General features: G+C 37.3%; 2 protein-coding genes across 2 annotated transcripts; one reads left to right on the top strand and one right to left on the bottom strand.

The window, feature by feature from the left end:
* Positions 1 to 1,563: 1,563 nt before the first annotated feature.
* MOCS3 (molybdenum cofactor synthesis 3) lies at positions 1,564 to 4,002 on the bottom strand. Its single transcript, XM_034413778.3, has one exon. The coding sequence runs from the start codon at positions 3,984 to 3,986 to the stop codon at positions 2,577 to 2,579; it is 1,410 nt and encodes a 469-aa protein (XP_034269669.1). The 5' UTR covers positions 3,987 to 4,002; the 3' UTR covers positions 1,564 to 2,576.
* DPM1 (dolichyl-phosphate mannosyltransferase subunit 1, catalytic) lies at positions 3,927 to 15,365 on the top strand. The gene is made up of 9 exons (XM_034413780.2): positions 3,927 to 4,164; positions 6,439 to 6,538; positions 7,311 to 7,344; positions 8,095 to 8,171; positions 9,067 to 9,092; positions 10,169 to 10,264; positions 10,833 to 10,901; positions 11,152 to 11,266; positions 13,762 to 15,365. The coding sequence occupies exons 1-9, from the start codon at positions 4,061 to 4,063 to the stop codon at positions 13,864 to 13,866; spliced, it is 726 nt and encodes a 241-aa protein (XP_034269671.2). The 5' UTR covers positions 3,927 to 4,060; the 3' UTR covers positions 13,867 to 15,365.
* Positions 15,366 to 20,848: the final 5,483 nt, after the last annotated feature.

Consider the following 20,848-nt stretch of genomic DNA (forward strand, 5'->3'; position numbering starts at 1 on the left):
TACCAAGCACGCCTGCCAATATTTTATTAGGTAAACAGATTAGAATTCCTGGCAGACCAAGGTTTTGGCAGCAAACTGCCGAATGCCTGCCAAAAGCGTTTTCATTCCCATAAAGCAGAAGAGGATTTATCTTCAGTCCGTTCCAGGAGCAACAAATTATCCATGAGACAAGAGTTTAGTCAATGTTCAGTCCAAAATATATCCAAGCCAAATTTCAGAGATCACGATGTGACTTTCAGGGTTTAACTTTGTCCGTCACAAAGCCTGAAGAGCAATCCCACCCACTTTTATTCCTGGGGGGGCGGGGGGCGTGGCTCCGTGACTCAGCTCAATCTCTGGCCCTCCCACGCCTCTTCCATTGCTGCACACACTTCTCCCTCTGACGCTGCCTAGGATCAAACCAGGATTCATCATCCTTGCTCCCTATCAATTGGTGCTCCGATATGCCTTCCTCCTGACACATCCCAGGCTGTTCCTCCTGGCCTTCGGATGGAACCTGAGGCATTGCCAGAAAGGAGGGTCCTGGAGAGGGAGGCCTTGTCAGTTCCTCCCCATCACCTTCTGAGTCCTCCTCCTCTGTTAGGACAGGCTCGGGAGTCGGGGTCACAACACATACTTTCTGCATGAAGACTGTGCATATGCAAATGTTCTATTCCTACATTCAGAACTTTTGAAAACACAGGTTCTCTTAATCACATGGATGAGTCATACATGACTACCGGTAATTTGGAAGCACTGTTGTAAATTTTTTTTGCAGCATTTACCGGTATGTAGGTAGCTAGAATGGGACCAACAGCAGAATCCCAATCTCCTTGAATGCATCTGTTGAACATCTGAATAACGGTCATTCTCCATCAATAGTTCCTCAGTTCTTTATAGAGTTTACAGTGAAATACCCCAGCCTTCAGTGTAGTTTTGCATTGATCATCAAATAAAAAGTTAAATTCTTTTCATGCTTTTCAAAGTCATCTAACAGAAAATAAAGCAAAGCAATTTTATAGTAAAAGATTTACTTTAGCTTTCTAGGATTTAAGGTATTGTTTCAATTCCTGGATTCAACCAGGCTTCAGTTAGTTGGTAGCTGCAATCATTAATATTTTAAATTACAATCATGAGATCAAGAATTTTAAATTAGAATATAACCTTCCTGCCCAAAAATAGATGTAGCTATCTAGCAGCTACATGCAAGACATTTTGTGAATAAAATTGCAACTAATCTGTAATAAAGAGGGTTAGAAAAGCAGAGAGAATGGGATAAGGCCCTCTGCTGTCTTTACTTTTATTTTGTGGTGCATTGTGAACGAGATATGTGACTATTGGTGAACATTTTGGGAGCAAAGACCAGGGTGGATTTGATTTAAATCAAGTCAATTTAAAGCAAAATTTTTAGAGAGCAACTGTCATCTCTGTCCTGCAGCAGCTCCTCCTCTGACCTGCGATTGACTCACTGACAATCCCAATATTGCAGAATATACAGCATCATGCTACATAACTAAGCTCCATTTCATGCTGAATAAACTAAATTATTAATGTATCTTAAATAGAAAACTATCCTTAGATTGATTTTTACTCCAAAAGCTTTTTATTAAAATAAATTTGATAAAAAAAAAAAAATCGATTTTTGGTGACGTTCACTTTTTTTAAAACCACGTATCAGTTTTATCCACCACCTTTTTTCCAACAAGCTCAGGACAACAGAGAATAATGTTCCCTTTCCCCTCCACAAAATGATTATTTTTCCACAAACATCTGACAAGTGTCAATGCAGTTTTTAAAAAAAAAAAATTAAAAAAGGAAGTACTCAAGGACTATAACCTAATGTGCTAATGAAAGTTATGGTATAATTTTATAATATAAAGTGACAATATTAAAAGACACAGAAGGGTACCTTTGGATTCAACAGGAATTCAAGGAAGGATACAATTAAATCAGCAGTATTTGGTCCTGGGAATATTGGAAAATGCATTTATACAAATTTATCTTTTGTATGGTTTTATTATAGCACAATATAATTACTGGTCAAGCTACAAGAGGGAAATGAAATGTAAAACAATAATTCCATCCAGCCTTCCCTTTAGTTATGTATTGCATTCATTTGTTCATTATTTAAGAACTTGAAGAACCAAGCCACAACTTTTTTTTCCTCTTTCATATGCCTTTCTCTTTACAGAGAGGATTATTTTCTCTCCCACCCCAAATATGTAACTTGCTTTGGGTGACTTATTTGAAGCAAGAATTCTAAACTTTTTCAGTCCATAGAACATATTTTAAAATTTTTCCTGGAACTCATTGCAATAAAATAGCAGCTGTACTGCGTTTTTGCAGTACAAGTCCTGCCTTTTCTGCTATATCCAAATCAACCATTTTTTCCCTCTTAATCTCTTAAATTCTTGTGGAACCTAGGACTCTGAGGAATACTTTGAAAAAAGTATTTATTTAAAGAACTAAATGAGATTTCCACAGATAACCAAATGAAGACATAAGATATAAACATATTACCTTGTTATAACAATAAATCCCTTTTCAAAAACCAAGCAAAACCAATGAATTTTCATTATTATTGCTATTAAAAAACACTAATACTGAGGAAAATCTTGGTCAATTTTGTCAGCCCATGCCATGAGTCCTCCTTTGATATCCTTAACTGAAATTAATCCCAATTCATCACAAAGCAGTTCCTGCAATATTCTCACAGCTTTCTGGGAGTCATTTCCTAATTTACAGACAACATAAACTGGAAAAGCCACAGTGCCATCAGTCCTCTGTTTTTCTTCGTGTATCTTCCGGTACAAAGACTTCAAACATTCTTCATCTTTTCTTTCTAGTTTATTTAAAGGCACCTGGAAGGATCTGGGCAAGCCACAGATCTCCACTTCTACTTGGGGACGTACATCCACCAGTACATGAGCCACCTGGTTGTCTAGAATCTTCTTGTATTCCTCTACAGAAATCCTCTCTTCGCTGGACAATAAGCGCAACGTCCGACATTTATCGGTGGCCGAAGACCCACAGAAAGTTTCATAATCCTGCAGGGTCGTCAGGGAAGGCCGGTCCCCACACACAGCGCACTTGGGATCCCTGGGCCTGAGCTTGATGTGGCGAAACCGTCCTTCAAGGGCATCGAAGAGCAGCATCGACCGACTGAAGGAGGATCCCATCCCCGACGCAATCTTGAGCACCTCCAAAGCCTGGAGGGAGCCGAGGATGCCGGGCACCACGCCTAAGACCCCACCGTCGGCGCAGTTGGTGACCGTCTCAGGAGGAGGGGGCTTGGGGAAGAGGCACCGATAGCAGGGGCCCCCCTGGAAGTTGTACACAGCCAACTGGCCCTCCAAGCGCAAGGCGCTGGCGGACACCAAGGGTTTGCCAGCCAGCACACAGGCGTCGTTGACCAGATAGCGAGTGGGCACGTTGTCGGAGCAGTCGGCCACTATGTCGTAAGTCCGGATCAGATCCAAGGCGGTGGCGGGGCTGAGCGCCAGCTCGTAAGGCTCGTACCGCCCGGCGGAATTCAGCTCTTTCAGCGCGGCGGCCGCCGAGTGCGCTTTGGAACGGCCCAGGCGGCTCTCCCGGTGCAGCACCTGCCTGTGCAGGTTGTTCAGCTCCACCACGTCGTGGTCCACCAGCCCCAGGCGCCCCACGCCCGCAGCGGCCAGGTACTGCGCCAGCGGGCAGCCCAGCCCTCCGCAGCCCACCACCAGCACCCCGCATGAGGAAAGCCGCAGCTGCCCCCGCACGCCCAGCTCCGGCAGCACCAACTGCCGCGAGTAACGCTGGATATCCAGCCGGCTCAGCCCCGCCCGGAGAGCGGAAGGATCCTTCGTGTCGCCTCCGTCATCCGCCGAGTCGTCCTCGCGGGAAAGACGAGCGGCCTTCTCGGCTTCCATCGCCGCAGCTTTCAAGCGGCAGACAGACCCCGAGCGTTCCTTCCGCTTCCGACTCCGAGAGACACGCGCCGGGGACACGCTCCTTTCCCCCCCCCCCATCTTCCCCGCCCACTGGCCGCTGCAGTTACGCGCAGGCGCGGTGGGCGGGTTGAAGCGCGTGCGCGCGCTCCGTCATGGCGACCGCGGCCCGCAAGTACTCGGTGCTGCTGCCCACCTACAACGAGCGCGAGAATCTTCCCCTGGTGGTGTGGCTGCTGGTGAAGAGCTTCGAGGAGAGGTGACTAACGGCGGGAGTGGCGGCCTGGGGGAGGGGGTAGCCTTTGCTAAGTGTTTTCCCAGCTCCTCGAGGGCTGTGAAAATATCTACCGACCCCTCGCATCCTGGACATAAATTGTTTCAACTTCTGCCCTCAAAAAGACCCTATAGAGCAGAGGTCTTCAAACTTGGCAGCTTTAAGACTTGTGGACTTCAACTCCCAGAATTCTCCAGCCAGCATAGCTGAAGTCCACAAGTCTTAAAGCTGCCAAGTTTGAAGACCTCTGCTACAGAGCATCGCACAACAGAACAACTAGACACAAGGACAGTTTTTTCCGAAATGCCTTCACTCTGCTGAACAAACAATTCCCTCAACACTGTCAAACTATTCACTAAGTCCGCATTACTATTATTATTAATCTTCTCTTTCTAATAGCTATACCCATGTTGCTTGTATCTTTCAACTATATTGTTTTTATTTGTTTCCTAGTATGATTTGATAGCTGATTAATAACCTTGACTATCACTAAGCCTTGTATCTTTTTATTCTTTTTTTTTTTAATACAATTTTTATTGATTTTTTTTACACAAATAAAATATAATAACAATTCTGTTTAACATCGGATTCGCAGTGTTTGTACATATATACATGAATAAGTGTCTGGTGTCATTTGTACTATACATTTCTAATTGATTTCTGCACCTTTTATTTCTTCCTTAATTCTATCATCTATCCATTTGTACCATCTTCCCCACACAGTATCATAGTCAGAATTTTCATCATCATTTATCTCTTGAGTTAATTTACTTATCTCTGCACACTCTAATATTTTGTTAATTATAAGGTCATCTGGTGGTAGGTCTTTCTTTTTCCAGTATTGAGCGTATGCTAGTCTGGCAGCTGTAGTTATATGTATTAGGAGGTGGACCTTTTCCTTTCTGTACCCTTTCTTTACCATTCCCAGGAGAAATATTTCTGGATTCAGATCAATGTCTTCTTTAAGTATGTCTTTCAACCATCTCCAAATTTTACTCCAGTACTTTTTTGCTTCGGGGCATGTCCACCATGTATGAAAGAAGGTGCCATGACCATGGCCACATTTCCAACAATTTGGCTGCGCATTGGGGAACATCTTTGCTAGTCTTGCAGGTGCCAAATGCCACCTATGAAGCATTTTGTAGTGATTTTCCTTATATGTGGCTGCTCTAGTTAATTTATAATTTTTATTCCAGGCTTCTTCCCATTCATTAAAGTTCAAACTGTGTCCAATATTTCTCTCCCATACTCTCAATTGATTTCTAATTATATCCTCGTCTCTGTCTTCCTCTAATAAATAGTTATACAGCTTGGCCAACGCTTTTTTCCCTGGTCCCATCAAAATTTTGTCTAATCCCTTATATCCTAATTCTAGGCCATACTCTTCTTTATCTTTCTGGTATCTTTGATTTTATTTGCAGATAAGTCCACCAATCTAAGATTATACCTTGGTCTCTCAGGGCTTCATTTGATTTAATATTTCCCCCTCCATCGACAATATCTTTGTATCTGCACAATTTCTCCATTCCCCACCTGTTGGGGTAAATCATTGCCTCTGCCGTGGAAAGCCAGTTTGGGACTTTTGAATAATATCTCTGCCTAATTCCCACCCACGTTTGTATTAGGGAGTCTCTAATTTTATGCCTGTGGAAGTAGGTTTTCTTTTTATTGTCTTTGTCCCATAGATATGCATGCCACCCTTTCTGTATCTTTTTATTCTCAATGAATGTATTTTATTCTCCTTATGAACACTGAGAGCATATTATACACCTAAGACAAATTCCTTGTGTGTCCAATCACACGTGGCCAATAAAGAATTCGATTGGATTGATATTTCCTGGCGGTTTTCCTGACTTGGGCTGGATTGATTGACTGCAACTCTCCCTCCGTTTCTCTGCCAGCTTAATGCGGAAGGCACCTGGCCTCATCCGAACAGCAGCCCCTGCGAGGCCTTTGTATCTGACCTTAGGTCTTCCTGGGAGCTGTTGGGTTTTTTTTTGTTTTTTTTTGGGGGGGGGAGGGGGGCTTGGAGCCAAGGGCCTTGAGTCCAAGCCCAGTACTGTTGTCATTACACTGTTGCCAAGAAAAACATGGTATTAAACAATATGTTACGGTAAATGTGACTTTCCAAATAAATGTAATAAGATTAATGACTATACTTTGCTTTTAATGGGAAACCATTGGAGATTCTTCTCCCTTTCCACCTTAAGAAATTGGCTCCGTTTTGGACCTGACTTTACAAAATAATTCTTTTTTCAGTGGGAATGAGTTCGAAATTGTAATTATAGATGATGGAAGCCCAGATGGGACGCAGGAAGTTGCTGACCAGTTAATAAAAATTTATGGATCAGACAAAATTGTAAGTTACTTTTTTCCCCCTGTCTTAGCTGCCATACAATTATTATCAAGGTGTTTCAAATTGTTAGCATAGAGAAATGGAATTCACTTTGAAATCATTTAGCTAATTGAAAATAGCTTGTTATCCCTCAATTACCTCCAGTTTCTGGTTAAAAAAAACAACATCCCTGGTAGGCAATGGGTTTGCTTAACTAGTGTGCTGTTCACTTAATGACCATTATATTCACTTACTAACCACTGTGTTCGCTGCCACAAAAATGTTGTAAAATCAGGCAGTCACAGGATAACCTGCTTAATGACCAGCATTACTTAATGATCATAATTCCAACTCAATTATGGTCATAAATTGAAGATTACTTATTGATTCCATATGTCATGGTTATTATTGGGACACTCTTTTGGAATAAGTACTTCACTTCCAGGAACTGGGAGGGGAAGACAACTAGTCCTAAATATTAATCCACCTATATTTAAATACAGAGAGATTATTATTATTATAAGGTTAAGGTAAAAGTATTTCTTATACATTCTAAATTCAGGGAATCACATAAAATATGTGGGGAAATACCTAGGTTTAGTCTAGGTAAATTACAGCAATGTGAGGGAAATACAGACTAAAATCCATTTATGCAATGTCAAAATTTTACCTTATGAGTATAGTTGTTCTGTTTGAGGAAGAGCAAAAGAGCAATAAGAAATTTTATTGGAAGTACATGATCATTAGTCAGAACTTAGTATGGTTCATCTTTTGTGTATGTACTTATACTTTACAGCTGTTGAGACCCAGAGCAAACAAACTTGGATTGGGTAAGTAGTCAGTAATGAGATGATTAACAATATTGTTTCAATTTATTGAGACCACCGTACATTAACCTTCAGTCAATTATATTTTTATTTTTCAAAACAATTTAAATCAGAATCTAATTTTGCTGATAATTGCATTGTTTTTTGAGAACCAGAAGAGCGGACAGTATACACACTCATTTGGCAACGTACAAAATTAGTTATGTTGCTATTCAGAATTAATGACTGTGTCATGTAAGAAATTAACAGTCACATGAAAAGTAGCAAGTGTTAATTTTGTAGATATATAAACAGAAGATAGGCATAATGGGATTCTTACATAGTGGAATTTTTTAATATATATTTTTATTGTGTTCATAGCTCTCCACCCCCCCACCCCCCCACCCCCGCTTTGTAAGAGCTGGCTGGCTTACAGCAAAAATAAAGACAGAATGTTTCATTTAAAAAAGTCTATACACAAAAACAAAATTTTCCACAAGAGGTCTACCATTTGTTCTAACTGGACTAGGATTGGAACTATATGAATCTCTGATGGGAGGATGTTCCAGACGGCAGATGCCCAAGATAGACAAGGCCCCTACCAAGCTGTTTAATCAATGGGACCCAGCTCTTTTCAGATTGTATGGGATGCGAAGAAACGTATCATATTTGATACATAGAGAGAGATTATTTGACAATGCCAGAAACATTTTTATTCATGTACGTGATTGTTAAAGGAGAGGGGAGTCATGGCTTTTATATTGTTTACATCAGGAACTGCTTACATTCATGGAATGAAACATGCCACAGGAAACTTCATTATTATTATGGATGCTGATCTCTCACACCATGTAAGTTTGTTCTCTGTTTTTTCTTCTTAAACATTTTCTTTATTTCATTCGCCTTGATTATCTACCCTTCTGTATTTTGAAGTGCTTTAAAGATCTGGCTCTTTCCTCAAGCCTTTGGAAAGGACAACTGATGGCTCTTTCTTCCTTTTTGTTCCACTATGGGTTTATTTTCTTCATTTTTATTTGTTTTTAAATGTTTTAGAATTGTAAACTATTCAGAATCGCTGGGAATTAGGTGGCATATAAATTTAATAAATTATTATTATGCATGAGTGTTGGGGGTAAATTGCCCTCACGAGTAGGAGTGAGCAGTATCAGCAAAGCATAAGCGAGCAAGAATACTGCTGAGCTCACTGCCTTCCTTATATTTCCGTTTCAACCAATTACTCAATTAATTACTTTACAGGAGTTAAAGTCATAGTACACATTTTTGATATATTGTCTACCCAACTGTAGGAGACAGATCCAACAGGGTAATCTACAGTTAGAGTCACCATCTAAGACAGGTGGAAACTTAAAATTCCCAAGAATGATTAAAGTGGCATCTAAGAATATAGGGAGATCCAAGCAGTTGTGTTTGTTTTTGTTTTCAAAATTAGGGTGTTTAGGCCTAGAAAATTTAGTATTTCCAGATATCAAGGAAGTTGTTTAGGTAGGTATTACTTTGAGGACTCCAATCACAATTAATAACGAGGGATTTCTTGTTCCATAGGTGTTCAATTACAATCTGCAAATCCCAGTATTTTCTATTTTTTTCTGATTGTTTTTCCTCAATCCTAGCATTTATTACGTATTGGCAGTTTTTATTATGTTCTAAAAAAATTCATTTATTTTATTAATTATTTTTGTTTTTATTGCTTTTCCTCATACCTTTTCTTTTTTTTCCTCCTTGCAGCCCAAATTCATTCCAGAGTTTATCAAGTGAGTAGCATTTTTAATATTTAAAGACAGGCCTTATAGTTTATTACTCCTTTGTGGTGTTTATTTTCGGTAGGGATGGACAATAAGATTGAATACCAGAGGAAATATACACTATGCTGTTACAAAACTGCACTGTAGAAGATAATGCAGTTGTGTTGCATAGCTTTTCAACATAATATAATGTATTATTCCCCATTCAGAGATTTTGGCTGAACTTTTTAATGAAAGAGTTTTGAGAATAAGTCATTTGTTTCAAAAATGTAAGGAAGATTCACAGACACTTTGGACCAGTTAGAATACTAGGAATTTTGAAAATACTTTGTTTCTTCTGTTTCTTATTTGTTGTTATTGTTTACTATGTTCATGTCACTTTAATGTGTTATATAATTGGCGAGGTTCTTGTAAAGTGATTCACATGTAATCTACATGTGTGTAACTGCTTGTTCTCTCCTCACCTACTGCATATCCTTTTTCAAATCCTACATCAATTTAACTATGTCATACATCTGATGAAATGAATTACAGTTCATCAAAACTTTGGCCTTTCAATAAAATGGTTCCTCAGAAAAGGTGCTGCCATTCCTTTGGATTTTTGGCTACCACAGGCCACCACAGCTGATGAAATAGTCAAAGGAAAAATGTGTCAATGTGTAATATCTCAATCTACACACTACTGTAATCTCTTAATTATGGAGTAGGAGGTGGCATACCATACCTGACCTAGTTTGATAAATAGGTCATAATAAAAATAATATTATTTATAAACATAATTCCCTAATATTCTGTGTATTTGCTTGTAGATTTCTGCTATTTATTTACTTTGTGCTCATTTAAATTGCTTATCAAATATCTGGATTGCTCAGAGTATGTCATAGTTTTATTCTCTAGCTCTAACCATACTTTGAAGATGAAAAAGTATTAATTTTTAGTTTGTTTTATTTTTGTATTGCACATTAACAATTTTAGTATCATTGGTGTATTTATCTGTTTCTGTATTACTGCTATACTAAATATGTGAGTTTGTAATTCAGAAAAAAAAACACTTTCTTTTCTCTGACCATTTATTATTTCTATAGAAAACAGAAAGAAGGAAATTTTGATATTGTGTCTGGGACTCGATATAAAGGAAATGGAGGTGTGCATGGATGGGATCTAAAACGAAAATTGATCAGGTCAGTGTTTCATCTATAGCCCTGTATCACTAGCAAAAAGCACCTCATGAAACTGTCCATTTTTTTTCTCTGAATTGTTTCTGAGACAGTTGCCAGACTCAGATTCTAAAAAGATTTCTTTAATTCTGAGAACACTGGAAAAAAAATTCTTATTCTTATTTCTATCCAGCCCAGCTACACATCTTACATATCTTTTTTTCTATCTAATTTTATTTCATAAACATATTCTCCACATGAGATATTCTGAAACTGAACACCACGTTCTTAAAACATTCTTGAAAACTCAGCTCAATATTATATCCAGATTGGAGACATCTTATCTCAAAATACTAATATACTAATTGCAGGAAATAATGATAGGAGACATTTATGTCTCCATCTCTTTTGGAAGAAACAAAACATTGAACTAGCATTGGGCCTTATATTTCAGGGATCCCACAAAGTTGTGCTTAAAAATATTTTGTTAATGTAAATTACTCTGATCCTTTAATGAAACATCTTTAAAACATGGGTTAATTGTTTGTTTTAAAATTCTGATTTGCATATTAAAACGTATCTTTCTTTGCAGCCGAGGTGCCAACTTTTTAACTCAAGTTCTATTACGGCCAGGTGCATCAGACTTAACAGGAAGCTTCAGGTAAGCTAGTTTCCAAATGGCACGTAACAATTCATGATGAGCAAGAATGCTTCAGGATAATGGACAGTCTGAGATTGATAAAAGAGATCTACTGAACTTGCAAAACTGTTAGATAACATCTGGGAGGCACCTGCATATAGGTTATTGCTATTATTTATTCTTTTTTTACTACTTAGTTATTACTTGAAAATGTGTGTACCTATAACTCAGCTGTTGTAAACATTTTCATTTTATGTGCGCTAAATTTCAGGTTATATAGAAAAGAGGTTCTACAAAAACTGATGGAGAAATGTGTTTCAAAAGGATACGTTTTCCAAATGGAAATGATTGTCCGGGCCAGACAATTGGGTTATTCTATTGGAGAGGTATGCTAAAAATCTAAAACATAAAGAACATATTACATTTACATTTTTGTGCTCAAAGTTTATCTTCTGGCTATTAGAGAGAATTGATTGACAAATAAAAACACTGAGGATTCAGATAAAATCATATAGCCTGAGTAGCCTACACTAAAATCTTAATTACTGATTTACCCAGTACTTTAAACACAACTGCTAATTGGCCATAGCATCACAAAGTTAATCAGATGATGAATCTGACTGTCAATGACAAATAAGAGCAAATAAGAGGTGCTGTTACAATGTGAACATTTCTTCTATCATTTAAAGATGCAGGGGATGAGAAAGGTATCCACTTAAATTCAAAGAAGCTTAATAGCAATAGCACTTAGACTTATATACCACTTCACAGTGCTTTAAGTGGTTTACAGAGTAGCATATTGCCCCCAACAATTTGGGTCTTCATTTTACCCACCTCGAAAGGATGGAAGGTTGAGTCAACCTTGAGCCTGATGAGATTCGAACTGCCAAATTGCAGGCAGCCGGCAGGCAGCAGAAGTAGCCTGCAGTACTGCACTCTCACCACTGCACCACCGTGGCTCATGCCACCTTCCCAGCCATAGCTTACTACAATTAGTTGTAATACATCCTCCCTAATATTCCGGCATCAGGGTAAATGTGGTCTGATGGCTTCATTACTAGTCACCTAGTGAAGGTGAAAGTTATTCATGTCTTTGCCATGGTAAATTAAAAGTAGCATAATTTCTAAGGGCCCATATTTTAATTACCAAGGGCCTAGTATTGCGCCTAATAAATCTTTGTCTAAGATTTTAACACTTGTTAAATTTCACACAAGTTTCAGGTCACAAAAGAAGTTGGTACTGCTTCTATAGAGAAACTATTTTTTATTTATTAAAAATTCATATATCATTTTTGCATTTGTTAGACTCTTAGCAATGTAGAGTGCAAATACAATAAAGCTTACTTTTTAAAACAGCCAGATTTTTTACCAGTTTGGGAAAGGGTAAAAAATTGTTCTGAGAAGGAGTTCTTGGTTCTCTGATTTGCCCCATAACTAGTAGTGAAACACAGTTCCTTATTTACTTCTGCCCAGCTGGCTGAAGTCCCTCAAGATGTTTAGTATCCTGGGGCTTCATCTGCATTACATATTGTAGATTACTTTGCTAGTTGTAGATTATCTTAAATTAGCAATGTCTGGGTATCCTATTTAGTGTAAAAAATCTATACCTTTCATTCCAATTTGAGATATGCCCCTGGGATTCTTGAATCCTTTAGCCATGTTTGTTCATGAATTTATGCCAATGTCTGCTGTGTGTCAACAAGATTTACAAAGCAGTCTTCATCAGAATTTCCACTGCCAAAAAGAAATATGCAGAGAAATATAATATATGTTTGGCAGAAAAATTTGGGTGTAGGAATTTTTTCTCCGTTTCTGTTTGCCAGTTGATTTCTAGTGGAGTATACTTACTGAAAATTCCTAATTGGATTTTCCTGTGAATTCCAAAGCCTAAATTTGTGCTTTGGAGAATTTTAACATATATCATGCTGAAATGTTACCATTCTTGTTTTGCTATACTAAAAATAAGCTGTAGTTTAAAATATTACAAAAACCGTGTTGTCTATATTTAATGAACAGTTAGTGAATTGAAACCATGTGTGTAATTTCACAAAAGCATTACTTCAGATATTTGCTATAAAAAGAAAGCAATGCAAGTCAATATCTCTTGAGAGTAAGAATGTTTTACAGTTCCTTTTGGCCCTTTGAGACATTATACGACCTTGTTCTGCAAAAATCAGAAAAAGAGTAATTTTCAGAAGGTTATATGAATTTACCACTAAATTGGGAATCTATACTTCTTTAAGATAGATACACTAGCCGCCATAACACTAAAATGTATATCTTTGTTCTATTATACACATGGATACTGTATTCAGTAAGATATATACTGAGTACCTTTAAAAAGTGCAAAGGTTAATATTCTGTATTGTAGCAACAATAATGGATTTCATTTCAACATAAGGAAGATACAGATACTTTAGTAGATTTAAAAGGAACCTGGTTATTTTGTCTAATTTATTTAAAAGATTAGAATTATACCACATCATAAAATAGCATTAAAACAAGCAGTACAGATTATAGCGAAACAACTATCAAAATTAAATGATTTGCAACTTGAGTAAACAAGAGTTGTTGGCAGTGTTTGAAAGATCATAATCGGAGCGAGAAAGACAGTCCCGAATATGGTGTTTCTTTTGAGACCTCTAGTGCATGCCATCTTCATATTCAGGCTCTGGGTAGGCTGTTTTGCAAGAATGATTTTGTAAAAAATGTTCCCTGAGCATATTTAAATGTGAGACAGCTATCACTTCATACTCTGCATCAAATCACATTCCGTTTACATGTTGGTAGATAAATACTGAATCTTGTGGTGAAGTGTTCCTGTTTATCTTTTTATTGGTTCTTATAACTGAAATAATTTCATTATTTTTTCATTTAATAGGTTCCTATATCATTTGTGGATCGAGTCTACGGAGAATCTAAGCTAGGAGGCAATGAAATAGTTTCTTTTCTGAAAGGATTGTTGACTCTATTTGCCACTACATAATAAAGAGATTCAGTACTGTGCCAGTATTTCTATAGTTTGACTGAATACTTTATATTGGACTGTGACAGAAATTCACTATGGCTTTAGAGAACAAAATTTAAAGGTCTCTTCTATTTGAGGTTATGGCAGCACTGAAAAAAGTTACTTATGTCACACTTATGATGTCAGAGCAGTCACATGTTCAAAATTTGGATACTTGATAATTGGCATGTATTTACGACAATACCAGCCTGGGGTCACATGATCGACTTTGGGATCTGCCCAACTGACTTCTGACAAGCAACGTTAATGGGGAAGCCAGATTTGTTTTAACAACCACATGATTCACGTAAGGACCAAATTGGGAATAACACTCTTTAACAACTGCCTCACTTAGCAGCAGGAGTTCTTAGCCCAACTTTGGTTGTAAATTGGGGGGTACCTGTACTTGATATCTGAGAATGTAAAAGCTAAAGTTTTAACTTTCTTCACCACTTTTAATTTTTACAAAGTGTTTGCATTTTAAATGAACTACAGGTAATTATCTGGAAATAATAATATATGGATTTCTGGAAAGATACATTTACATATTGCAGGTCATGAAGCAATGAATAGGACTAGTACAATGATACCTTTCTGACTGTACATTTGCATACACTACATTCAGAAAATGATATTAACACATTCCAACTGCAGACTGGGGGGGGAATCAAAATTTACATTCAATCTTTAGTTGTAATTATTATGGAATATAGTTTTGTGCTTAGGCACTATTTGCAATTCAAATGAATAAATAAAATATAAATCCTTATTACAAATATCACTTTTGGGGGAAGGGGTTTTCAGTCATTAGTTTTAATTTTTTTTAAATATTCTACTCATTCTGTAAAAACTGGAGGGAAAAACAAGTAAAAGAAGTACCTAAATGATTGAAGTACCACATCTTTCATATGCAAAAAAGAGAGAATAGTGGGATTTTTTATTTTACAAAATGAAATGGACAATCTAAATCTATAAAATTATGCAAAGAAGGAAATACCTCTCTGTTAGAAGTTAGGATCATCAATGAAATCATGACAAGTCATGATAAAATTGCTTGTGATAAAACTTTATTCCTGTAATGTGATCTTTAAAAATATTTCAAATGTATGTACGTGTACGTACAGCTAATTATAAAATATGTTATCTAATTGGAACCATATTTTGAGGCCATATCTTTCTAAATGCTCATTACTAGGAGACTGATTTGTGTGTGTGTATAATAGTTTTCATACTATTTCAAATGGTTCAGATACTTACTATGATAAACTAAATTGTCTTGTTCAGAAAGTTTGAATTTTAAATGGTAACTTTCTCATAGAAGTAAATTATGTTCTTTAAACCTCTGCTTTTCCATTTAGTCCTGGTTGTCTTTACGTTCTCAAATTTCCTTGTACTGTTTATGCCAGTTTTTCCCTTTTGTAAAATATAGGTAATTTATTTGATAACATTAATTCTGAATAAATTAATTATGAAAGACATGTTTTTGTCTCCTATATCTTTCTTTGATAAACCATTATGCCTAATATTGGTGTCAAGACCAAATTCATGTCATGCATGGCAGCAATAGTGTCACCAGATGGCAGCATTTTGCTTGAAGCTAAGCAGGGCCAGATATGGTTAATAGTTGGATGGGAATCTACTCTGGAACACTAAAGGTGTAGGGGTGTAGAAAAATCTCTTGAAAAAAACACTTCTTTGTTAGCAGAAAATTACGGTTCTATCTGCAGAATCGCAAGCAGTCAAAGTCAACTTGAGGCCAGCTTTACCTTTACACAGCAAAGACAACAGTTAATAGAAATCATTGTCCATCATAAGTCAAGAGTAACATAGTGATCTCATCTATTTTATCTACAGTTGTAGGTGAGTTGGATCCAACTATTTTTGGCCATTTCTGCTGGCACTTCTATTAGGGAAAGTTAGACAGTATCCAGCAACTCAAAATATGTACACTAGTATCAAGGGTCTTGCATGTGGACATTGCCTGGCCTTTATCAAGCTTATTAAGAGTGACTTCTTCAATAGATTGTCAGTATTCTGTACAGGAAGTTGTTTTTTAGCATCTGCCATTGGGACTGGTAACTTGATACGATCTTACTTCAGCTTCTCTGCTTTACAGACATGCAAAAATTATAAGTGAAGAATTGGGTTGATTCAGCCCAATTCAGATCCTTCCAAGGTCAGTAAAATGAGAACCCAGATTGTTGGGGGCAATAGGCTGACTCTAAACTGCTTAGAGAGGGCTGTAAAGCAGTATATAAATCCAGGGGTGGGTTCTACTTACCTTTACTACCAGTCGCAACAGGAGCGTGCATTCTTCTGTGCATGCGCAGATCGCCCATTATGACGTCCACTTTTACTACCGATTCACAAGAACCGGACAGAACTGGGAGCAATCCACCACTATTAAGTCTAAGTGCTATTGCTATTGGTTATAAAGTTATTTTTTCATCCCTGTCATAACTGCAAATGGTTGTTGTCTGAGGCAGTCACTAAATGTGGACTACTTGTTAATGGAATACTGACTATAAGGGTGGAGGCAACTTTAGTTCAGACATTTGTGTATCACTACTTATTAGGAGATCTAATAAATACACAATAAATATTTCAGGTCTTTTAAGAAATGCGTAAACTGCCTTTAATGGTGGGCACTTGATTTTTTTTTAAAAAAATTTTTTGATTTATATGCCGCCCTTCTCCAGAGACTCAGGGCGGCTTACAATGCGTTAAGCAATAGCCTTCATACTTTTGTATATATTTTATACAAAGTCACTTATTGCCCCCACAATCCGGGTCCTCATTTAACCTACCTTTGAAAAGATGGAAGGCTGAGTCAACCTTGAGCCTGGTGAGATTTGAACTTGCAGTAATTGCAGGCAGCTGATGTTAATAACAGTGCTTTAGTCTGCTGTGCCACCAGGCTCTATTCCTTGACTGGAAGCTGCATTTTATTTTTTAACTAAGAAACAAAAACTTTAGAAAAGGTAGAACTCAAATGATGGGCACTTTTTTTTGGCTCCAGGAAGGTTGATTTAAAAAAAAAAAAAAATCAAGCTTTTTGCTATTGCCTACTTTTAAAAATAGAAAAATACGCTGCTAAAAATATCTAATTTTTGCCGCTAATATTTACTGGGTGGGGTTTTAAAAGCATGTATGGATGCTTTTGGGGTGGGTGGGTGGGTGGAGAACAGTGCACATCTGCCTATCACCTTCCAGGTGTCTTCTACACTTTCCTAGAATTAAGGCAAGGTAATCCATGCGTCAGTCTTTTCAAATATTAATTTGGCATCTTTTGCAGAATTAAATTATTTGAATATTAATGGAATGACATGGGATTCAGCCATGGATAAAACAATTTCAGCTCTAATCTGATTCATGAATTATGCTCAGCAGTAATATTGTTTGCTTGGAACTGGCTTTGCATGCTATGTGAACTCACTGGCTGCACCTGTTCAAAATATTTACAGTGAAATAACTTCTGAGAATTCTCCATTTGCTGCTGTTGTTTTGTGGGGAAATTATTGCTTGTTATGGTATTGTGCAAAAGTAACTGCACTAATATAATTTCAATATTATTACATAATTGATACTAATTGGTGCATGTTTCTATTGTTTAAATAATGTAAGAAATACTGCTGTTTGGTAGTAAGATTTGATAGAAGCCTTTATTTCCTAGAATGCTGGTCCAGTAGAGTCAACAGATCTGTAACATAGAAAGTATATCCTGCCACTCGTTTTCTTGTTTTTATTTTACATTCTCCCTGACAAAGTTCTAAAGTGAAAATAGGTTAACCATTTGTATTTATTTATAATTTTTCATCTTTGAAATGTTTCTTGTGCCGAGAGCCACACAGGTATTTTCAAACACAACCTGAGTTTACAACTATTTCATATTGAGCGGTGGTGGTGCAGTGGTTAGAGTGAAGTACTGCAGGCTACTTCTGCTGACTGCTGATTGCCACAGTTTGGCAGTTCAAGTCCCACTGGCTGAAGCTTGACTCAGCCTTCCATCCTTCTGAGGTGGGTAAAATGAGGAGCCAGATTGTTAGGGGCAATATGCTGACTCTGTAAACCGCTTAGAGGGGGCTGTAAAAGCACTGTGAAGCTGTATATAAGTCTTAGAGCTATTGCTATATTGTCAATATGGCATGCCTAAAAAAATATTTTAAAATCTACATTAACTTTAGCTTTGTTGTACCATAAGCATCCTTGCTACCCAAATCTCAAATCATGTCGTTCTAATTTCAATAAATTTCTTTTTCACACCATCATCTATTTTCATCCAAACTGAAGTTAGCTGCATATATATTTCAGATCAGACCCAACTCTCCTCTTTCCTTTGCATCTTGCAGCACCTGATATTTAACTAATGCTTTTCCTCTGCCACACAAATGTATGTATCTTTCTGCCATTGTTTAAGTGGTACATCAGTTGTTAAAAGGAATATTTTCTGAAACAAAAAATAGCACTCTAGACAAATATTCTTCTTAAACACAGAAATTCTCTTCAACATTGACCATTTTCACACATCTTTTTAACTTCATATCTTCAGGTGACTTAGTTTAAACTAGCATTTCATATTTGTTAATACCCAAGTATTTTACCTTCTGGGTTTTAAAGCCTATTTTATTCATCATTTCTATTTGATCTGGATCTACATATTTCTTGGTAATGTTTTTGTCTTCTGTTTGTTAATTTTGAAATCAGCTAATGCACCAAATTCTTTTAATTTTCCTATTTAATAATTCAATTTCTTTTAAGGGATCTTCCAAAACCAGCAACAAATCATCTGCAAAAGCTCTCAGAAACTGGGTGTTTCTTCTTAAATTTTTATTCCCACTATCCCTGGGGTCTCCAAACTTGGCAACTTTAAGACTTGTGGACTTTAACTCCCAGAATTCCCCAGCAAGCACATCTGGCAGAGGAATTTTGGGAGTTGAAGTCCACAAGTCTTAAAGTTGCCAAGTCTGGAGAACCTATCCTGTCATCTTGTATTGTCTCTATTCAAAACCAAAATAAACAAAAGAGACAGTGGGGTAACCCTGTCTTGTTCCTTTACATAGTTTCTCCATTAACCATAATTTGTGCCTTCTGTGACATGTAGATCAACTTTACTCATTTTATAAAGTTTTTCTTCGAAGTACATATCTTCTAAAGCTTTAATTAGAAAAGTTCGTATCAGATTATCAAAAGCTTTCTCTGCATCTAAAAAAAAAAGACCGATGCAGCTTGATTTGTATTTCACTGTTCTAAACAAGCTAGAATGTCCACTTCTGACATTCTCTTTTAACTGGTGAACAACTGCTCAACTATGAGTCAGCAATATGCTGCAGCTGTAAAAAACAACAACACAGTCACGGGTTACATCAAAAGAGGGATAGCATCAAGATTAAGGGAGGGGATAGTTCCACTCTATACTGCCCTGGTGAGGTCACATTCAGTTCTGATAATCAATACCAAAGAGATACTGAGGTCCTAGAAAAAGTGCAAAGAACAACAATTAGGTTGATAAGGGATCTGGAGCAGTGGTGGGTTGCCCCCGGTTCACACTGGATGTCAACTTGCAAAACTTTCAAGTTGCCATGAGCAGGAGGGAGGGAGAACTGAAGTGAATTCCATACATTCTTCTGACCGCAATCAGAAGGAGGGTGTTAGGTTTCACAGCCAGCCAAAGTGGTTAATTGGAGAATGTGATTTATGACATGGCCAGAGAGGAGGGGAGAGACAGGGTCATAGGGGAACGTAAATCTACGTAGAAATAGTCCTAACTGCATCCCAGTATTGCCAGAATGGTGCTCCTAATAAATGACTATATTTCCTTTGAAGTTTGGATCATGGCTCATGAATTAATTAGGGCATCTTTCGGAAACTTGACAGACAGTTAGGACTAATCCTACGTAGATTTACGTTCCCCTATGACCCTGTCTCTCCCCTCCTCTCTGGCCATTAATTAGGGCATCTTTCGGAAACTTGACACCGGTTCTATAGAACCGGTAGTAAAACTGGCGGGAGGCTCCGCCCACCGACCCCGACGTCATCAAAATGCTTCTGCTCATGCGCAGAAGAGCACATGCGCGCAGCCCCATTGCGAATCGGTAGTAAAGGTAAGTAGAACCCACCCCTGATCTGGAGGCTAAATATTATGAAGAATGGCTAAAGGAACTAGGTATGTTAAGCTTTATTAAAAGAAGACTGAAACATGATGGCAGTCTTCCAATACTTGAAGGGTTGCCACAGGGAAGAGGGGGTTGATTTAATCTCCACAGCACTTGAAGATAATATGAGCACCTGTAGAAGTTCATCAGAGAGAGATACAACCTGGAAATGAGGAATTTCCTGACAGAATTATTAAGCAATGAAACAACTTACTTCCTGTAGCTGTGGATCCTCCATCACTGGAAGTTTTCAAGAAAAGATTGGACATGTTCTGAGGATTGCTGCCTTGGGCAGGTTTTGGACTAAAAAACTAGATGATTCTCTAAACTGTCTTTTAAATTTAAAAAAAACACACACATTGATCTTCATGAATAAATTCTTGCAAGATTATTTTCTGTCTATTGACTAGGATTGCTGTGAACAACTTATTCAATGATGATATTGATCGATAATTTCTCATTAAAGTCAGATCTTATTGGTTTCTATATATTACTGCTATTTATAAGTCTCTGCAATTTTTCCTTCCAGTAAAATGGAGTTATCATATTTTGCAGAAGTTGTAAAGGTTCATTCTCAAATATTTGCAATAAGACACTAATAATCCATCTAGTCCTCGTACTTTTTGATTTGATCTTTTTTATAGCTTCAGAAACTTCCCTTATTGTTATTAATTCATTCATAATCTTTCTTTGCTTCTCTGTAATCTTTGGTAAATTTTGTTTTTTTGTAAAAGTAATTGTCTATGTTTTCCAAAGAAATACAATGCCCTTTATATAAATAATACTAATGAAATGTTTTTTGTATAACC

Source organism: Pantherophis guttatus, chromosome 3, assembly GCF_059756535.1.
Source record: "Pantherophis guttatus breed Tessera chromosome 3, ASM5975653v1, whole genome shotgun sequence".
NCBI lineage: Eukaryota > Metazoa > Chordata > Lepidosauria > Squamata > Colubridae > Pantherophis > Pantherophis guttatus.